The sequence below is a fragment of the Micromys minutus genome (assembly GCF_963924665.1).
Source record: "Micromys minutus genome assembly, chromosome: 10".
Taxonomy (NCBI): domain Eukaryota; kingdom Metazoa; phylum Chordata; class Mammalia; order Rodentia; family Muridae; genus Micromys; species Micromys minutus.
Window position 1 is genome coordinate 52,671,263 of NC_137979.1, and position 22,237 is coordinate 52,693,499.

The 22,237-nt window shown below is 46.1% G+C and overlaps 1 protein-coding gene across 1 annotated transcript; it reads left to right on the forward strand.

Annotated features, from left to right (window-relative positions):
* Positions 1 to 2,505: 2,505 nt before the first annotated feature.
* MILR1 (mast cell immunoglobulin like receptor 1) lies at positions 2,506 to 18,670 on the forward strand (the record flags this gene model as incomplete). The annotated part of the gene is made up of 7 exons (XM_080922465.1): positions 2,506 to 2,587; positions 3,276 to 3,317; positions 6,533 to 6,802; positions 12,564 to 12,677; positions 15,843 to 15,932; positions 17,225 to 17,293; positions 18,565 to 18,670. The coding sequence occupies 7 exons, from the start codon at positions 2,506 to 2,508 to the stop codon at positions 18,615 to 18,617; spliced, it is 720 nt and encodes a 239-aa protein (XP_080778591.1). The 3' UTR covers positions 18,618 to 18,670.
* Between the last annotated feature and the right edge of the window lie 3,567 nt (positions 18,671 to 22,237).

Genomic DNA, 22,237 nt, shown 5'->3' on the forward strand with positions numbered 1-22,237 from the left:
CTTAAATAAATACATTTACATAGTAATGTCTTCAAACCTCCAGCTCCGTTTATAGATGAGGATCATCCCATAAAAATCAAACTCATAGGCTGGAGAGATGGCTCAGTGGTTAAGAGCACTGGCTGCTCTCCCAGAGGTCCTGAGTTCAAATCCCAGCAACCACATGGTGGCTCACAGCCATCTGTAATGGGATCAGATGCCCTCTTCTGATGTGTATGAAGACAGCTACAGTGTACTCACATACAGGAAATAAATAAATCTTTTTTTAAAAAGGAGGTTGCAAAAAATTTATTAAAAAAATAATCAAACTCACAGGGCTCTTCAGTCAGACTTTTTCTTTTTGTAATTCAAAGAACAGTCGATCATCTGTGGGTCTATCTAGATTTTAGACAGGATCTTGCTATGTAGCCCATGCTGGCCAGAAGCTAGACTAGTCTTGAACTTCCACCTTCCTGTCCCACCTTTCTAGCACTGGAATTATAGGTCTTTGCCACCTCGTTTGGCTGTACCATCCTCCCTCTCCCCCCTTTCCTCTCTCCTTTTCTTTTTGTCAGACAGTCTCATGTACCCCAGGCTGGCCTCAGACTCAATATATAGCTGAGGTTGGTCTTGAACTCTTGACCCTCTTACCTCTGCCTCCTGATCTTTGGCATTACAGGCATGTGCCACTGCAGCCAACTCATGATCTCTGGCTTTAGTGAAGGAAACAGCCATCACAGCATGAGCCAAGCATCCCTAGTCGGAAAAACTCAGCATCCAAAATGTTCACAATCCACGATGTCCTCAACACTCACACAACAAGGGAGAGATTTCACTCCAGAAGGCAGGCACCAGGCCAGCACGGTAACTCAACTGCACAGGGCTTACTGCTAAACCTAGCACCTAGCACCTAGTGCTGGGGCTCAGATCCTGCATGAAAGGGGAACTGAATCTTACAATCTCTGACCTCCACATGTATAAAATGGCATTCGCATCCCCCAACACAAAATAAATTATAATATAGGAAAACATATTTGTTTTGAGACAGGGTCTCGCTGTGTAGTCCCGGCTGTCCTGTAAAATCTGTATGTAACCAGGGAGGCCTCGAACTCAAAGAGAACCATTTGCCTTTGCTTCCTAAGTGCTGGATTTAAAGGTCTGAGTCACCATGTTTGGTCTCTCTTCTTTTTTAAGACAGGGTCTTGCTATGCAGCTTAAGTTGGCCTGGAATTTCTTATATAGGCTACACTTGCCTGGAACACAGAGTCATCCTCCTGCATCATCCTCTTACATTCTGCTATTACAGACACACTTTGTACCCACAGCTATGATATATCTTTCCCATCTTATTTTCTGTCCGTCGCTCTGATAAAACACAAAGTGAAAACAACTTGGGGGAAGGAAGGGGGTCATTCACTTTACACCTCCAGGTTTGGGAAGCCATGGCAGGAACCTGGAGGCAGGAACCTGGAGGCAGGAACCTGGAGGCAGGAACCTGGAGGCAGGAACCTGGAGGCAGGGACTCAGGCACAGGCCATGGAGGAGTTGCTGCTTGCAATGTCTATGACTCATTATTGCTTTTTTATATCACCCTGGATCGTCTGCTCAGGGGTGGCACCACCCACAGTCACTGGGCCCTCCTGTATCAATCACCAACATTAATTAAGAAAATGTCACACAGACAAGCCCGTTCGTCAATCGGATGGTTGAGGTCCCTTCCTCCCAGGTAACTCTCATTTGTGTCAAGTTGACTTAAAAAAGCAAACAAACCGCAACTCAAGCCATCCATATCTGCACAGCCAGACTCCCCCATTAGGGTGTTAATATTACCAGTGTGGGGGCTGGTGTGACACCAGCCTGCCCTGGTTAAGGTGGCCCTCAGGTTTCCTTGTGTGTCATGGAGAGGACACATAAGGTGAAATGTTGGGGGGAGCAGGAGGGTGGTGGGGGTTTGGGGGAGCAGCAGGGTGGCCGGAGGGTCTTACAGAGCAGCCCGATGGGACTTACCTCCAGAGGTGCTGTGAGGAACTGAAAGTGATGTTGCTGAGGTTCTGGTCTGAACACACCAGCCTGAGAATACTGAACAAAAGCACTCTCTGAACCCCTCCCCCAATTACCTTCAGGCCTCGTGTATAGAGAAGATATACCGTATACATCTGGAACCTGTGACTCACCTCATAGGCAGCTAGAAAGTGTGTGTGTATGTGTGTGTGTGTGTGTATCTGTGTGTGTCTGTCTGTGTGTCAGTGGTGTGGTGTGTGGTGTATGTGTTAATCCCATCAAGTGAGAGTAAGAACATTACTACAATTTTTGAGCCAAATTTGAAGCAAGCAGTGCTGGCTAAGACAATGAGCCCTGGTCAGAGCCATCCTTGGGGTTCCCAAGTGTGCCACCAAATTACATTAGTCAGAGAGGCAAACCCCACAAGGCTACACATACTTTCCACTGGTGTGCATTGGGGGCAAGCATACATCCTGACACACTCTCTGTTTATGTACCTCCAGCCTACAAGCACATCCTGTGCAGATGGGGCAGCCAAGCTTGTCTGAAGAAGCAAAAACACAGGACTTGTTATTTTACATGAACAACAGCGGACAGCTGTCTTCCGGCAAGTGGGACTTACCTGTTAGTGGCATTTTTCATTTTCCTTTTAAAGATCTCTTAATCACTGTAATTTAAACATAAAACACAACTTTAGCATCACAGTATGAGGGAATCTGAGAGACGGAGGTAGAGAATAAAAAATCTGTTATCACTAAACAGATCCAAGTAAAATAGAGGCCTTTCGGTCTGGGCGGCTGCTGAGAGTTTGTTCCAGTAACTCGAAAGACAGTTAAACCAACGAATCACGCGTCTTGTTGAGTAAACATGTCTAAATCCTCTCATTTCCTGCATGTGGTTGGGAAGAGGAATCTTAGAAGACAACACCTCACTCTGTAGTGGCTCAACTAACCATGGGCTGTGGTGACACTCCCATGTGCCTCTCTGTCATCTCATTTGAGGGACTGAGGAGCTGGATGAACAAACTGTTCCTCTGGACTCTTATTCTCCCTACTGCACGTAAGCCTGATTCTAAGAACCTACTCTTGGGCCAGCACTTGGGATGCAAAGGCAGGTGGATCTCTGTGAAGCCAACCTGGTCTACACAGAGAGTTCCTGGCCAGCCAGGGTTACCTAGAGAGACCCTGTCTTGGCAAAAAACAAACAAACAAACAAAAAAAACGAAGATGAACGAACAAACAAAAAATATCACATGAGAAATGAGCTTTTGTCTAATCTCCCCTCTTCTCTTTCAGTTCAGAATGCTGCAGTGGATTGTAGGAACATGGAAATAAATGGTAAGTTTCATTTCCTGAAAGTGTGTGGGGCAAAATGGTCCGACAGCTGACTTTGGAACACGAGAGTAATTCTGTGTTTTTAGATCGGCAACCAAGAGCAAAGCCTTTCCGTTATCTGCCAGGAGGGAAATGAGCTGAGTTTTAGAGAGGGAGTTAATTGTAGCATTTTTTCCCCTGCACCTGAAACTTGGGGGAAAAATCCTGAGACTGTTTTTATACTGTGACAATCTCCAAATTTCCTTTGTTTCACTTTGTTTAGCTAGAAAACCCTCATGTAATCTTCCTAACTTTTTTACTTATTTACTTACTTACTTTTGAGGGTGAGTCTCATGTAGTTCAGGTTGGCCTCAAATTCCATTATGTGGCCAAGGCTAGACTAGAACTCCTAAACTCCCAAATGCTGGGATCCAATCCACCATGCCCACTCAAAAACACATTTAAAATTAGTCCAGGCAACTAGTACTATGCCGAGGAAGAACTCTACAGTGAAGTTCTTTGCTGCTCAGTCTGGCATGGTGCCGCCCAGCTGCCAACCCGGGCACACGAACGGATGACTTTTGAGTGTGGTTTCTTTCATGGGTGAACAGAAATGCCCTAATCCTGGTTCCTCTGTAGTCTCTGCCATATATCGGTCCTTTGGTGCAAGCTAATCACATAAAGTTGCAAGTGCCATTGTGTGAGTCACAGCCTGTCTTCCTTCCCCTGCCAGAAGCACGAAGTTGCTTTCTTCGGACTGTGATAAGATCTTGCTACATAACCTGGCACTTGCTAATTAACCGAGGCCAATGTTGAACTCACAGGAATCCTCCTGCTTCAGCCTGTTAAGTCCTGAGTGTGGGAAAGCACACAATGTAGCAGCCTAGGATGGACATCTTTGTGTCTGTCTATGGTATCAGAATTTATTGAAGAGCAGTACATTCACAAGCTATGTTGCTTCTGTCGGCTGTCATTTTCCAAGCAGTCCTGATTTCCCTTATCGCTGGCAGTTAGCCAACACAAGTTCTTTTATCCCAATGTTAAAGTTAATATTAACTCTCAGAGTATATATTACACATCATACAGTAAATATATACATGAGTATGTGTATAGACCAGCTTACAGACTGGCTACCAAAAGAGACAGCAGACAGGGTTTGAGGTGTTCCACGAGGCCGTAGTGAAGGCAGTCTCATGTAGCCCAAGCTAGCCTAGAACTCACTAGGTCAGCATAAACTGACCTTGAATTCTCCATGCATCTGCCTCCATCCCCCGGGTCCTGAAATCACAGGAGAAAGAATGGTCCTGGAAAGCTGGGGGCAGCCCAGCAGTCAATTGGAAAAGGTTGTGCCAGCTGTGGGATCTGAATTATGGTGGCTTATTTAATGAAAGATTCAAAGCTGCAGGTCTGCCCTGGTTTATAGGAAATGTAATCTATGGTAAGAAAAGTTGCCAGGTCTGACCTGAAAAGCAGTAACAAGTCGGAAGTTAAATCCCCTGTCAAAGTCAAACAAACACACAGAGGCAGATGTACAACAAGGAATTTTTTTTCGGGGGAGTGGGGAAAGCAAATGAGATTGCAATACAGAACACAGGTGGTCTCTGGCAAACCGGAAGAACAAGGAAAAGATTGGGATGGACTGGGGGAAACACAATTCCCCTAAGGTGTTTGCTTCTACCTCGAAAAGGGGTGTATTGCTTTTCTTACTTCTGTGAGAAATGAGCCATTTAACCAAATATCGGACAGGAAGCAACTGGAGGAAGGAAGGGTCAGCCTGGGCTCACTGTTCAAGGGGAGATATGGCCCACGATGGCTGGGAAGTCATGATGGGAGAGACCTGAGGCAGCTGGTTACAGTCAGGAAACAGAGAAAGGGGACTGTGGATTGTTAAAGTATCTTCTTTTGCCTGATTTAATTGTCCACTCTGAGGCTTCCTGCTTCAGTCGGCTAACCTAGGCCTAGTCCTGGAAGCTTCTAGCCTCTGAACAATCTTTTTTTTTTTTTTTTTAAAGACTTACTTAGTTTATGTATATGAGTACACTGTACCTGTCTTCAGACACACCAGAAGAGGGCATCAGATCCCATTACTGATGGTTGTGAGACACCATGTGATTGTTGGGAATTGAACCCAGGACCTCTGGGAGAGCAGTCAGAGCCCTTAAACCCTGAACCATCTCTCCAGCCTGCCTCTGTACAATCTTATCGAGGTCTAGAATGTTTTCTACCTCTGAGACGTACTGCTGAATAAGATCCCTCTTTCTAGCTCTTTCTAACTCTGGTTGACTGAATAACTCAGCTGTTCTGGCTCAAATTTCTCTCCAACCTGACTGTTTCAATCTGGCTTCTCACAGTTTCTTACTGCATTGCTCTGCTTGGTCTCATACTAACTTTGGCTATATGTTCTAATTTTCAGGCTCCTTCTCATTCTCTGGCTTGTTCTGTCTGCACCGGTGTCTAGCTTGTTCTCTGTAACCTGTCTCACTATAACTGTTCTGGTAAAACTGCCTCGAACTGCATTGTACTGCTTCTCAACTCAAGGTCTCAACCAAATGGACTTGAACTCAAAGATCTGCACACCTGTGTCCTGAGTGTTAGAGTAAAGGCCTGGACTGCCGTGCCTGGACCTAAGCTTTTGTTTACCTGAAACATGATCTAGAACAAGCTGGCTTTGAACTCAGAAATCTTCTTGCCTTTGTCTCCTGGAATTAAAGGTGTGTCTGCCTTTCAGCCAGATCACACAGAGCTAGAAGGTCTTAGGATGTGATCCCTTGCCAGAGCAGCCATGTTGCTGGGTTTCTCTGCAGTAGATTCTTGGCTCATTGTCTCTCTTGTGTCTTTTGATTCTGTCTGGAAACCCAGATCACTGATGGGCCACACACATGCAGGGCCACCCCAGTTAACCCAGTCTAGAAATTTCCCTGCAGACATGCCCAGAGGCAATCTCTAAGTGATTCTAGATCCTGTCAAGTGTACAGTACTGACTATACACTGGATCTCACGCCGCCCTGTCTGGCTTTGAACTCTTTGTACAGCTAAGGATAGGCCCACATCCTCCCGGTCCTTCTTGCTTCCATCTCCCAAGAGCTGGAATTACAGGCAGCATGCCTGATGGAAGCCGAGTTCAGGGTGGGGTCCGGGACTTTGTTGTCCTAGCTAGGCAAGTGCTCTCCACCCTAGCTGCAGTTCTAGCCCTGTCCAGCAGTTTTAACGACACCTGCTGTGTCACTTTGTCTTCCCAGGATTACCTTCTCCACATCTGAACTCAAGTATAAATCTGGTCAGGATGGGCCAAAATGTATCTCTGTCTTGTTCCAGCAAGAACACATCAGGAAACATCACTTATTCGCTCTTTTTGGGTAAGAGACACCTAGAAAGCAAGAGGAGAAGAGGGGGAACTGTAGATTTCCACCTGAGGATCTCCAGTGCCAATGAGACAGGCCCCTACAAATGCAAAGCCGGTGTTTCCAACTTGTGGAAGTACAGTCAGGATTTCAACTTCACGATCGCCAGTAAGTACATCTGTATACAATGGCCAATGGGATTCTCTCCTGTGGTGTGAAGGGCTCTTGGAGGTTGAAAGCATTCAGTCCAGAGTCTGGGAAGAACATAGCTCATCCGTTTTATGCACCTGTGGCAGGCTTTCTCCATTTTCTTTAATGTTCTTTTTTTATTAGATATTTTATGTATTTACATTTTTATTGGGTAATCTCTGTATTTACATTTCAGATGTTATCCCCTTTCCCCCAATCCCATCTCCCCTCCCCCTCTCATTGCCTCCATGAAGGTGCTCCCTCTCCCAACCACCCTCTCCACCTCAGCACCTTGGCATTCCCCTACATTGAGAAAACACACCTTCACTGGACCATAGTCCTCTCCTCCCACTGATGCCAGAGAATGCTATCCTCTTCTGCATATTGCACCTGGGGCCATGGGTCTCTCCATGTGTGCTCATTGGTTGGTGTTTTAGTCTCTGGGAGCTGTGGTGGGTTTGGTTACATTAAAAAAATTTTTTTCCTACTTTTTATCCCTTTATCTGGGTCATCAGTTTCAAAGACGTACTCCCACTGCAGAAAGGCTTAGCTAATCCTCTATGCAGCCAATTCACTGGTTTCCTAGTCCTTCCCTAAGCTAATCAGGATCAGACAGCATACTAATCTTCATCACGTTCAGAAGCTCAAAGCTCTTCCAGTCCAGCCATGCCTCATTAGTTCTGGTTTTCTCTCTATGGGTGGCATTTCCACCCCATGGACACACATCAGTACCCTCAGCTGTGGCTACCTTGATAATGAGTCCCTGGGAGAGGTAGAAAGGGATCTAAACACATTATACCTGCCGTCTCGTCAGACCTCACAAGGAACCACTGGCTCTCCAGGTCTTCCAGCAGTGGAGGCCACAAGCCATATGTCTCTATGCAAAGTTAAATCCAAACTAGTCAAAGTGATAGTAAAAATTCTAGGGCTGGCAAGATGGCACAACCAGGTAAAGATGCTTATTGTACAAGTCTGAGTTTGACCCCTGGAACTCAAGCGGAAGGAGAGAGCAGATCCTACAGAGTTGTTCTCTGACCTCCACATACATACTGTGGTATGTGCATCAGTTTGTGTTTGCTTGAGGGCTCAAACACATTTGTGCACACACACACATATGCACTGCACATGTGCATGCACACGCACTAATAATTAGTAGATATATTTAAAAATATTCAACACAGGGGGCTGGAGAGATGACTCAGTGGTTAAGAGCACTGGCTGCTCTTCCAGAGGTCCTGAGTTCAATTCCCAGCAACCACATGGTGGCTCACAACCGTCTGTAAAGGGACCTGATGCCCTCTTCTGGAGTTTGGAGATACTTACAGTGTACTCATACACATAAAATATAAAAATTTTCAATTCTACAGGGTTGGGCACACCTTTAATCCTAGCACTTGAGAGACAGAGATAGGTGGATCTCTGAGTTTAAGACCAGCCTGATCTATTGAGCTACATCCAGGCTAGCCAGAGCTACATACTGAGGCATTGTCACAAGATAAATAAATAAAAAATTAAAAACTTCAAGACCACAGTCTTGTCACATTTCTAGTGTGCAAGAGCCAGAGATGACTGGTGCCTACCATATAGGACGACACAGACACAGAACATGTCTACCACCACGAAAAGTTTTGTTAGATGGAAATCTAGGACAATAGCTCTCAATTTTAGGGTGCAAATGTCTCGTTCTAATCTAACACAGCAGCAGGTAATCTCCCCAGAGGTGTGCTCAGAAGACTACTTGTTTGTTGCTGTAACCAAATCACCTGAGGAAAGGTGGGCGGACTTGGCTCACAGTTTCCAATAACACAGCCCATCCTGACGGGGATGGTACAGCAGCAGGAACAGGAGGCAGCAGGTCTCACGTTTCATCCACATATAGGAGCAGAGAGAGAGAGAGAGAGAGAGAGAGAGAGAGAGAGAGAGAGAGATGAATTCTTGTACTTACTTTTCTCTTATTTTTAAAAGTTAATAATTATTACTATTTTTTTAGACACAGTCTGATTATGTAGCTTTGGCTAGCCTGGAACTTATTATGTAAACCAGGCTGGCCTTGGACTCACAGGCATCCATCTGCCTCTTGTAGGTTTAAAGGAGCATATCAACAGGCTACATTCTTCTATTCAATCTGGAATTTGTCCCATGGGATGATACTGGCCACACTTGGGGCAGGTTTGTCCACCTCAGCTCACCCAAGCTATACGTCTCATTACTTGCCCAGACATTTGAGTCCTAGGGGGTTCTAGCTCTGATCAAGTTGAAACCACTAGTAACCAGCGAAGCTACAAGTACAGGTTTTTGCAGGAGTTTTATGTTATGGGCTCCAGGTGAGAGGCAGAGCTCAGGGCATGAACTAAGTGTCGACTGTGGCTGTCATAGGAATTAGTGGAGAAAGCAAAGCCGACAGGGACCTGGAGCTGGGGTGTGTGCACAATGCAGACTAGTGGCTTTCCACATACTCCTCTACCCCCATGAGATGAGGCCGCCAAGCATGCGACCTTCCTGCAGTTTGTTCAAGTGACATGCCATCCTATCAGACACAGTCATCCTTAGTGAAGTCTCAGAGATACATCTCTACCTAGTGCGGTGGCTTGTTGCGAGCTGTGGTGCTTCCAGGACCTCGGTGACACCTAGGATGTGGTCACATCCCCAGCTCCATCAGGACAGATGGTTGCTGCCATAAGCACGGGTTCCTCAACCATGGCTTCACTGATCAGCTAAGCTTTGAGGTCCTGGGTGCACCACACCCTGGCTTATACTGATCGGTTGTTGCCTCTGGACACAAAACCCAAACAAATGGCTCACAAGCTGTGCCGGTTGTCATAAAGGAAACGGGACACAGTGTGGAGAAACCTAAGGCATGAAGGCACCATCTGGGCTTGTCCAAGGTGCTAGAAGAGCGAGAGGGAGCTATGTGGGGAGACTGGTTGAGGTCCTTGGCGTGTCCAGAGCTCCAGCTTGCAGTAGAAGCTGGGCTGCTTCTAGGTTGAAGGTCAGAGAAGAAGCATGTGAGTCCAGGGGAGACAGAGGGTGTCAAGTTTAGAGGGGCCTGGAGTAGTGGGAGGAGTGAGTTTGAGGCTAACCTGGACTACAGGAGACTACATAGCAGGGCTGGGGGTCTCCATCTGCAGTTAGTCTGATATTTGCCAGCTCTCCCTCTTCCCCCTTTGGAAGTAGCTTCTCAAGTAGCCTAGGCTGGCTTTATACTCACACATTTGGCCAAGGATAACCCTGATTCCTGATTCTCCTAGTTCTATTTTCCAAGTTCTGGGATTACAAGTATGTGCCACCCCTTCCAGCCTTGGGGCAATTTATAACATTTTGAAGCATAGTTGGCCAATCTTCAGACCCTAGAGACTGTTCTAAGAGTCGTGTAAAACCATCAGGTAACGTGATGGATGGCGATCTTCCTTCCTTGTAATATTTTTGTTAACAAACCATAGAATATATCATATTGCTGGATTCTTCCAAAAAATAGAGTAGGGGAGCTCGGGAGATGGGTAAGAATACGTACTCATCTTCTAGAGGCTCCAGGTTCAATTCCCAGCACCCACATAATGGATCACAGTCATCTTTGACTCCAGGTCCAGGGACTCCAAAGCCTTCTTCTAGCCTCCATGGTGAACACACATACATGCAGACCAGCTTGAACTCAGAGATGCACCTGCCTCTGCCCCCCAAGTGTTGGGATTAAAGGCGTTCACCACCACCACCTGGCCAGTTTGTTTATTCTTAAGACTCCTATCAAAAATTTATTTAAACACATAAATGTGTCAAACCCACACAATAAAATAAATAAAAGCATTTGGGAGGCAGAGGCAGGTGGATCTCTGTGAGTCTGAGGCCAGCCTGGCCCACGGATTTTGAAGACAGCCAAGTCTAGAGACCCTGTCTCAAAAAATTAAAATAAAAATAAATAAAACTAAATAAGTCTATAAGAAACCAAATTGTAGAAAAAGAGTAGAACATGACGGTAGACCAGAGCCCAGTATTTCCTGTTCTGAGTTTCCCTTAAATCAATTTAGCAAGGCCGCTTCTGCTTTTCACAGGAAGTCAATGTACTTGTGCAACTGAATTCTATAAATGAACACAGGGTGACAGGAATATGATACTTGGGAGCTGAGAATGAGCCAGTTCTTCATTGCACACTCAGGACTGGATAGTTCTAAGTCACACTCATGGCTCAGTGACTGGCGGCGATTGTCACCAAATCTGAAGATCTGAGTTTGTCCCCTGGGACCCACGTGGTGGGAAGAATCAACCCCCATAAATTGCCTTCTGATTTCTACGTGGGTACCATTTATATAGTCTTTACATGCATATAAGTGGGTGTGATGGCTATTCTTGGTTGTCAACTTGACTATATGTGAAATGAACTACAATCCAGAATTGGAGGGCTCACCTGTGATCCAGAATACTTTCTCACCTTCTAGAGGATCCAGGTTGAGGCTTCTGACACAGCTTCTGACCTGGATCTTGGCATGGAGATCTTGAGGCACAATGGCCATGAAAAACTTAGGCCCAGGCAAGATAGTACATGCCTTTAATCACAGGAGATTGAGGCAAGGAGATCTCTGAGTTCAAGGACAGCTTGGGCCGCAGCAAGTCCCGGATCTAGGCATGGTGGTACACATCTTTAATTTGGTTTAATTTGGACGACATCTTCTGCTGAAGGCCTACGTAAGGACACTGAGAGAAGGGAGACTCACTCTTTGGCTGCTTGCACTTACTCGCCAGCACATCTGTTAGAACCTTCTTCTATAGAAGACCAGCTTAAACAACTAGCCTCGTGGGACTGAGCAACTCCTAGATTCTTGGACTTCCCGTCCACAGCTACTCATAGTTGGGTTAGTTGGAGTACAGACTTTAAGTTGTTACAATCAATTCTCCTAATACAGAGACTCTGGAGAACCCCGACCAATGCAGTGGGCATATGAATACACACTAAATGCATGTTTGATAGTAGTCGTTCTTAATAATAAACAAACTGGCCTGGTGGTGGTGGTGGTGAATGCCTTTAATCCTAATACTTGGGAGGCAGAGACAGGTGCATCTCTGAATTCAAGGCTAGCCTGGTCTACAGAGTGAGTTTTAGGATAGCCAGGGCTACATAGAGAGAGAGACCCTGTCTCAAAAAATATAAATAAATAAATATAAACAGACATCTGTAGTCCCAGCATTGGAAAAAGGAGGATCCGAAGTTTAAGGCTAGCCTCAGCTACTACTTCAAGAAAAGATAATAGACCATGAAGCCTGCCCATCAGTTCCCTAATGCAAAGATACAGCCTCTCCACCGCCAACCCTTGCTTTCTCAGCACTTGGCTTGTGCCACACTGCACAGGGCTAGTCAGGTTAGCTATTTGCCTGGCCTGCTGCTGTGCATGTGGCTCCTCAGGTCATTCACCTTGAGGCTAATGAGCCGCAGTAAGGGGTTGGGCAGTGGTTGGTATTGTTTGGGAGTTTGAGGACCCGGTGGGATGGTATCAAGAGGCGGTGACTAGGAATTGCACGGTAAGCACCAGTGCCTGTCTTACGGGGTCCTAGCCGTGCTGTGAGAGATCCAACCATGAAGTGCTGGATTGCTCTGTGGTGCCCATGGGGAAGGGAGGCACAAGGGTATGACTTGAAGAACCAGGTACACAGTGAACACAGGTGACAGCCATGCCTTTCCTAGAGAGCTTAGGTCAGTGTCCTAGAAAAAGGAAGCCAGTGGTGACCTGTGAACCCTGTTTTCTTACAGAAGAAGATGAGAACTGTCCTTCATGTCTGCTGTCACTGTTGCTCCCTGGGGTGTTGCTGGGGCTACTGGTAATATTCCTAGTTCTGGCTTTTTTGATTCATCTAAAATATAAAAAAGGTAGGTTCTCTCTGGTATGTTCCTGTGCGGTTCAGACTCGGCAGGGCAGAGGGGGAGGGGAAGCCTGGTGGTGGTGGAGCACACCTTTAATCCTAGCACTCAGAGGCAGGGGTCCGTGGACCTCTGAGTTGGAGGCCTGCCTACCCTACAGAGCAAGTTCCAGGACAGCCAGGGCTACACAGAGAGACCCTGTCTCCCTGTCTCACAAGATCAAAACCAGAGAGAGAGAGAGAGAGAGAGAGAGAGAAGAGAGAATTTAAGAGGTAAAAAGACAGACTTCATGAATCTCATGGGCACTGCTTTCAGGTTCCTTCTGATGTACAGTTGGTTGTCTGGAGAGCCAGCCTCACAGGGACTGACTTATACACGCAGCCCCACGGCCCCCAACCCCACGACTGGATTAGAATTCTGTAGCTGCCATCTGAAAGTCATTGATAATTTTGTGATTGAGTCTTGCCAGGCTGACTTTGAATTCACAGATGTTCCCCTCTCAACACGAGAATGCTGAGCTTACAGGTGTGCACCACTATTTCCAGCTTATACTTTTTTCTTTTTTTTTTGAGTCTGGGCCTCTTGTAGCCAGGGATGGCCTCAGACTTCACCATGAACTTGAGAATAGCTTTGAATTCTGGTCCTCCCACCTTCACATACCCAGGGCCAGGATCACAAGCACATGTTCCTACATCTAATGTATGTGTCAGTAGGGACAAAACCTAGAGTCCCGTGCAGGCAGGACTCTACCAACTGAGCCCCAGACTGTCTAAAATATACACACAGTGACATTTGCTATTCTATTCCCCCAACTTTGTGTTTTCTTTTACTGCTTGAGGCCCTGTCCTGTGCTAATCGAGAGCTCAGTTCACACTCAGTTCAGCTAGTTCCTTTGTGTGTTTGACATTCAGTCCTTATCTCTGTATTAGTAAGGCGGGACCCACCCTTTGTCAGCTTCCAGGACTGAAACCCAAAGCCGGGGAAACAGTTCCTCATTGTTTCTCTTGCTCTGCAGCCATATTCTGCTTTCTGTCTCTACAGACAGAACTATTCTAGGATTTCATTTGGGTGAAAGCCTGCAGTGTCTGTCTTATTTTGTGACAGGGTCTCCTGTATCTCAGGCGGGTCTTCAGTTCACTAGGTAGCTGGGGATGACCTTGAACTTCTGGTCCTCCTGAGGGGTTGGAATACAGTCTTGCAGAATGAACTCAGGACCCCTGCTTGCTAGGCAGGGGCTCTGCCTGTTGTGCTCCACTCCCAGGGGCTGTCCTTTGGTGTTTGGTTTCCTCTGCATATCAGAATATCTTTCCTTTTTATGCTGGGGAACCATCTGACCTGCATGAAAGCCTCATGTCATTTCCCCACCCCGGGACCCCATGCTTGGGTTGCTTCCAACTGCTGTAAACAGTGCCACTGTGTCTATAATAAGATAACAGCATCTATAATAAGAGGCTTCTGAAGTTCACTGCATTGCCTGTGGTTGGTCCAAAGCAGAAGCCCCTTCAGAGGGCAGAGACTTCCACTTCTCAGCTACCCTCTGGGAGTTTGGTGTGTGAAGTTGAGTGCGAATGTCTCTGTCTTCCCACTTGACTTACCATAGCGACAACAAACCCTTCACTGTCTGGGTAGAAGGCTTTCCCTGCTCAACTCTAAGCCCTTCTCTGGTAAAGATTTCACTGGGCACACAGGTGTGGAGAGATATCTAGATTTGCACAAAATACCATTTGTGTCTCAGCACAACTAGGGCTACACAGAGAAACCCAGTCTCAGAGAAAGAAAAAAAAAAAAAAAAAAAAAAAAAAAAAAAAAAAGAGAGAGAGAGAAAGAAAAGAAACCAACCTAACAAACAAAAAGTGATTTTTGATTTCCTGCCAGCGTAGATCTCAGTTGTGCCAAGCAAGGGCTGTTGGGTACCTGGTGCCTTTGTTTCTTTGGGGCTCTGTCTGCCTTCTGGCCTCTGGAACAGGTGTTGTGTTTTATAAAAAGACAAAGAGAGGAGGAATATGTTTGGAGGAGGTATAGTCAGGTGTGGGGGGAGGGGGTACCTCCACGGGCCCATGCTGAGGCATGAGGCATCCCTTCCCCTTGAGGGACCAGCCTAGAATAGAGTTTATTCAGGGCATGGGGAGGGGAGTTGGGAGGGTAGGGGAGAGAGAGAGAGAGAGAGAGAGAGAGAGAGAGAGAGAGAGAGAGAGAGAGAGAGAAGAAGAAGAAGGAGGAGGAGGAGGAGGAGGAGGAGAGGAATGGGGAAAGGGGGGAGAGGACAGAGTGAGAGCAAGAAGGCAAGAGCAGAGAGAGCAGGCAGCCCCTTTTATAGTGAGTCAGGCACACCTGACTGTTGCCAGGTAACTGTGGGGTGGAGCCTAGTCAACAATATGACTGGAGATACTGTCTGAATCAGTGAGACTCATTCACAGATGTCCCTGTGCTCCCTGTCTCTACACGATGAAGGTCACAGAGGGTAGCCCTCAGCTGACACAGTTGTGGTCTAGTCTCTGCTTAGCTTTCACACCCAGAACAGACTCCAGGACAAACCCATACCCTAAAAACCCCTTGAAAACAGACGCCCTACTTAACCCAGCTTCTCAAACATCTCAACAATGAAATCAAAATGTCAAAGTGGCACTAAGATGTTTGATTTCAGATAGGCAATGATGGAACTTGCTGCTAATCCCAGCACTTGGGAGGCAGAGGCAGGCCGATCTCTGAGATTTCAAGGCCAGCCTTGTTAGCTGAGTGCGTTTCAGGACAACCAGGGGCTACACAGAGAAACCCGGTCTCAGAAAAAAATGAAAACAACCTAACAAACAAAAAGTGATTTTTTGATTCCTGCCAACATAGAACTTGGTTGTATTACTCATCTCTTGAAGATAACTCAAGGCTTTCTACCAACTGTTCCTTTTTCAAGAAGAAAGAAAATGTATCCATTTCCACTCTGATACATAGGCTAAGGCCTCCCAGGGCCTGGTCAGGAGGACCCTGGACCAGAGCAGCCAGTGCTGTATGCAAGCCTGTGATCTTTCCTCTCTTTAGCTGAGGCCACTGGTATGTCACTTAGAATTATGAGAGCTTCTTCTCCTTGGCAGAGAAGACAGGGAAAACATGTCTAAACTGGTTCAATATGACGATTATATGTCTTGGGTTCTTTTTTTTTTTTTTTTTTGTGGGGGGCAGGGAAGACTCTGAGAAAGAACGAATCCAAGGGTTCTGGAGATGCACCCACACAAGGTGAACTGTACGAAAACATCTGTGAAACTCGAACAGGTAAAGGGTTTGCTGGCTGAGCAGTTTGGTTGGTTGGGTTGGGGGTGAATACATACACATGTATGTATATGCTGTGGTGCTGGGCTTGACCCCGAGGTATTCACATATGATAGACAAGTACTCTACACAGCGCTGGTAATTTAAAACAAAACAAAATTCTCTAGAGACACAGGCTTAAAAAAAAAAAAAGAGGAAGCAAAATAATAGGGAATCCCCTCCCCCTCTCACCCCTCCCCCTCTTACCCCCCCATCCCATCTTTTAGTCCAAGGTCTGGGGCCAGTGTTCAGAGCCCCTCCCAGACATAACTTGCCACCAGTGGGCCGTTCTATCCTTTGATTTTTTTAATTTCATGTATCGTATTTTAGAGACGATTGTCTTTCAGTTTGGGATGACCCACGCTCTATCCTGAAGTCTCTCACCATCACCTTTTAGAGGAGTTTATATTGTCCATTTGTTTTCTTTTCAGACAGAGTCATGCTAGCTAGCCCACCCAGCCTGGCTTCAAACTTGCAATCCTCCTGCCTCAGCCTCTTGAGTGCTGGGATCACAGACCTATACTTATGTCCAACAAAACACTCTTTAAAACTATCTACTTTGACAATAAAATAAAAACTATATTAGCATCTAGCCTAGGCTAGCTTTGTACTCACTGTGTAGCCCAGGATGACCTCAGAATCCTAACAATCCTCCCATGTCTTGGGATTATCAGTGTGACTTAATTTGCATGTCATCTTTGCATGGAGGACATATGAACATCTTCTGTCCTTTCATTTTAGTCTGTACGCTGCAGAATCGAGCCATCTAATCCTTGTTTGCTGGTTTGTTTTCTGCAATGCTTGGGATCAAACCCAGGGCTCCACCCATGCCAGCCAAGTGCTGGAGGAAACGAGAATCCATCAAAGTGCTCCCTCAGCACTTTGCAAGGCTGCAGTACTTCCTGATTAGCTAGAGTCACCTAACTGTATAACACAGTCACTTTTCAAAGCAGACATTGTGTGTCAGATGCTTCGAGGTAGAAGGGCCCAGATAACAAGCGACTCCAATCTACTCAGCTCCTCGGAGCCCTAGGCACACTCTGAGCACTGTGTAAGCTCTGATACGCCAGCACCAGCTCCTAGTTTCTGCCACTTCCATCTTGCCAAGAGGGAGCCTGGGTCAGACTGGAAATGACAGCAACGTTTCCACAACCCCAAAGGGCAAGTGCTCAGTCTAGGCCCTAGCCCACCACCCTCCCATGGTCAGAGGATCCAAGACCTGGCTCAGTAACACATATGCACTGTCTTTTGCCCAGGGGCAGAACAACCCCAGGAAGTACACTATACCATTCCTGTCTTCAAGGAGGTGGCTCCCAAGGAACAAGGTAAGTTGTGTGGGACAAGAGACGGTGGTACATAAGAGTCCCTGCGACATCACTGTGAGTAGGGGTTTTGTATCTGAGGATGGAGTTTTCGGGCTTCAGGCTCCCAGCAAGTCAACAGTAACCAATCACAGTTCCCGCTAATGTGGTTAATGTAACTGTAATGTAGTCACAATGACAAATGTAGAAGTGGGTGGAAGGGAGAGCAAGGTGGGGCCTAGTCTCTAAATACTTCCAAGACAGGCTGAGAAATGGCTTGGCATTTATGAGCATGTTCTATGCTCCAGAGGACCCGAGGTCACATCCCAGCACTCAAGTCTGGCTTACAACCACTTGTAACTTAGGCACCAGAGGCATTTGTGTCCTTGGTGCCTATGCTCACATGCCTTCCCTATAAATTAACACATTAATTAAAATTAAAATAAAATCTTTTTTCTTCTTCTGGGGTTTTCTTTTTTTAAAAAAAAGATTTATTATTTATTTATGTCTGAGTTCACTGTAGCTGTCTTCAGACATACCGGATCCCATTACAGAGGGTTGTGAGCCACCATGTGGTTGCTGAATTGAACTCAGGACCTCTGGAAGAGCAGTCAGTGCTCTCAACCTCTGAGCCATCTCTCCAGCCCTCTTCTGAGGTTTTCAAGGCAGGGTTTTCTGTGTGTAGCCCTGGTAGACAAGGCTGGCCTCCAACTCAGAAAGATGGTGGTGGCACACATCCTTAATACCAACACTCTGGGAGTCAGAGGCAGGCAGATCTCTGCAGCCTGGTCTACAGAGAGAGTTCTAGGACAGCCAGGGCTACCCAAAGAAATCCTGTCTTGAAAACATAAACAAACAGATAATAAAATCTCAACAATAACAACAAACCATCACCACTACCACCATGGAAAAAAAAAGAAAAAAAAATCTCTAACAGAGGATGCAGGGTCACTGCTAAAACATTTTCAAGAAGAAATCAATGCTGGGGAGATGGTTCTGGGGCTAAAAGCATTTACTTGTCTGCCTCACTTGCATGAGGTTTTGAGTTTGGATTCTGAGCTCTTGTGCAAAAGGCTGTGTGTGGCTGTGCTTGGGCCTCTGAGATGGTGAGGTTGGGGGTCAGAGGACTAGTTGGGGAGTCAGCTTTCTCCTTCCACCAGATGGGACGCTGACACAGAACTAAGGTCATTGAGCTTGGTGGCCAGGACTATTGGCCCCTAAGCCAACACACCTGAAATGGGGACTCTTTTTTCATTGCTGCAGATTACTGAGTTATTAACCCCCTTCAATTTCAGAAGGACTTGTGGATAGAAAAGCTGATTACGTCTACTCTGAACTCACCTACTAAAGTGTGAAGAAACTGACTATATCCCAGTGTAAAAGATTTTCCAGTAAGCTGATGTGTATGGAGAGACAGGAAGTTCACCTGGCACTTCAAAGTTTCACCCTAGGCTGTGGCAAAGGATCCTGAGTTCGAGGCAAGCTGGGACTACATAGCAAGACCCTGTCTTAAAACACAAAATCAAATAAGATTTAACCTGGTCACCTAAAGTGGATGTATTTTTCACATCTGGACACTAGTCCTTTGGCTAATTTAGGCATCTGATCTTGCCATCAAAGTAGCCAGGTTTGATAAAGTTAAAAAATACTTAGGTTTTATGGCCTTCCACCATTTTCCCTTTCCAACACAATTTTAAAAGGAATTATTTGGGGGCAGAGGAGGTGGCTCAGCAGACACTGCTCTTCCAAAGGATGGGAGTTTGAGTCCAGATTCTACACCCCACAGCTCACAGTTGCCAATAATAATGTTTCTAAAGGATCTTTCACTCTCTTCTGGCACCTGCAGGCACTACACTCATGTGCAAGGACACACCTAAACACATAATTAATTAATTACGCTGGGGTTGGAGAGAAGGCTCGGCGGTTAAGAGCACTGACTGCTCTTCCAGAGGTCTTGTGTTCAATTCCCAGCAACCACATGGTGGCTCACAACCATCTGTAATGGGATCTGATGCCCTCTTCTGGTGTGTCTGAAGACAGTGTAAAATATGTAAAATAAATAATAAAAAAGGTGTTTTTTTACTTTATGCTTATTGTAACTAGTAAGATTTCAATGCATACTATCAAACCTTTAAAAAAATCAAGTATTGACAAAAATATACTCATAGAGTTTTATGCCAAAATGCTTTTAAAAATCTGTACATGCATCTTTGTTTTTTTAAAATAAAGTTGTAAGGAAAAAAAAGGTTCTAAGTTTTTTTTTAAAAAAGTGTTTTACCCTAAGAACAAGTATTCTAGATAAGCCCTCCCAACAGCTCAACCCTTTGGCAAGCGACAGGGCTCTAACAGGCACAACTCTAACAAACAACCAATCAGAACCTGTGAACGTGCCCAAGCTCATCTAGAAGTAAATAATAAAAAAAGTTAATCCTAGGTAGCAGTGCTGTTTGTGAGTGGATGTAAAGGTATTACAATGAGTGTCGTTCACTCACGTTCCCTTTTCACGTCCATCAACGTTTCAAACACAAAACCCTCCAAGCACAATTAAACTCTGTGAGTTCCAGGACAGCCAGAGGTACATAAGGAGACCCTGTCTCAACACACAAACAAGAAAAAGCCACCACAAATAAACAACAATAGAGGCACAAGGCACAATCCATGTCTAAATATAGGTGACCTTGAAGATGTGTCTGAGGGCCTGAGGAGATGGTTCGTCAAGAGGGTACTCGCTCTGCAAACACAGGGACCTGAGTGCCAAAGACAGCACCCAGGTAAAAAGCCAGGGGTGGCTACACACACCTGGGGTCCCTGCGGTATGGAGGAGCAGACCTGTGAATGTGTGAGTTTGCGTGTGCGCACTCGTGAGGAGGAGATATTATAATGCTTCAGAAAGTTAGTATTGGGGTTGAAAGATGCCCCAGTGGCTGGTTAAAAGCCCATACGGCTTTGACAGAAGACCTCAGGTGGCTCCTATACCCAAGTCAGGCAGCTCACAACTGCCTATAGCTTCAATCCAGGGGATCTGACATTCTCTCTGAATTCTTCAGGAACCTGCACTCACGCTGTGCACATACACAGAAACACACAGGCGCCTGATTAAAAAGAAAACAAATCTTTTAAAACTGTACTGATTTTCATTGTAACACAAGCACAGTAAAGCATCAGCCTCGTGCACCATGCTTGCGGGATGTTACAGGTACAAAGGGAGGACGCTGCCTCCAAGCAAGGGTAGGAAATGGGTTTTACCTATCCAGAGGGACCAAGAGACCTAAGCATGCCCACATCTCTCCGGGGCTGGAGGGATGGCTCAGTGGTTAAGAGCACTGACTGCTCTTCCAGAGGACCTGAGTTCAATTCCCAGCAACCACATGGTGGCTCACAACCATCTGTAATGGGATCAGATGCCCTCTTCTGGTGTGTCTGAAGACAGCTACAGCCTACTTATATATAATAAATAAATAAATCTTAAAAAAAAAAAAGGTGCACATCCCTAGGTATATTCTTCCCAACTGGGTGTACCTTTCTGTCCTTTAGTGTCTGCACTACACTGTGATGAAGTCCCAGGCTTGGTTCTCAGCACAGTGCTCCCCCACCCCTTGGCTAGAGAAGTATGGCTATGTGTAAACGGAGCTGAGGAAGCCTGCGGTTTTCCCAGCTTGTCCTTAATCAATGGGTTCTAATGCAGGTAATAGAGGCCAAGCAATGCTACAGTTAAATACCCCTGCTTCCAGTCTTTCAAGTGATGTCACCAGTGAGTATGCCACTGCTTCCCTTCCCCCCAAAAGGAGCGCCTTAGTACCTAGGAAGCCAAGACATGGCAAGTGTCCTCACAGCTTGCTGGTCACTGGCTATTGAGTCCTGTTGCTCTTTCTTCTACAGGAGCAATCCCACCCCCCGAGGATGCACTCCCGACTTACCCTAGATTAGATCTGAAAGCAGAAGCCGAGATACCCACTTCTGAGTTTACTACATACAGTGGCAGTGCCCTCAGGGAGCAAGCATGAGGAAAAGGCTACACAATGGGTGAACCAGAGCTGTCCCTGTGCTGTGACAATTGGGGTTCGATCTCACTGGAACCTTTTGAAGCACAAAAGGAGCCTCTGCCTCAGCTGGGTCATTACACTTGTGTGGGAAGTGGAGGCAGAAGGATCATGTGTTCAAGGTTCTCCTCAGCTGCAAAGGGAGTGCAAGGACAGCCTGAGTTACAGTAGAGTCAATCCAAAAAGGCTAGAGGGTCCTGAATGTGCGAGTTTCTGTCCTCAAATATGTTGATCTGGCTGGGCAGGCAGGAGTCACCTTCACCATCTCTCTTCCCTCCCAAAGCTGTATACTTGGTCAAAGATCTCCCCTGGCAGAGACAGTCTGGTTTTCATCAAGGATGCAGGAGTAACTATTCTGCTAGAAGCCCAAACTCTCCAAGGCGTTTCTGTGGCTGGTTGTGGTGGTGCATGTCTTTAATTCTAGTACTCACATGGCAGAGGTGGATAGAGCTGTAGGCTAGCCTGGTGTACACAGTAGGTTCTTGACCACTCTAGTATGCGTAGTAGAAGACTGAGCCAGAAATGACAGGTTCTGTCCCCATGGATTTGAGGAGCACCCTTCTCCTAGCACCTGGACACATTCGCTGTTTCATATTTCAGTCTGAGATACATGCTAAGTCCTCCCTTCTCGGTGACAAATTTCAGTGATAACAGGCCACTCATGTCTTAATATCCTGCACTTTGAGCGTCCCCAATGTGTCCCAGGATTAAGACTCAGCATGAAGAAACAAATAAATGGGCTCCAGCCCACGCTAGTGGCAGGAATATCACGGAGTGTGCCTGGCTCTTGGTGTATCCTGCCAAGCAGTGAGTAATTTCAGTTGCTCCTATACCTGGTGATTCCCTGACTACAGGTTTCCCTAGTATAACTGCTATTTTGTGTATAGGAGCTCTAATTGAAACCTGAGACTTAGTTTTCTTCTGCCAT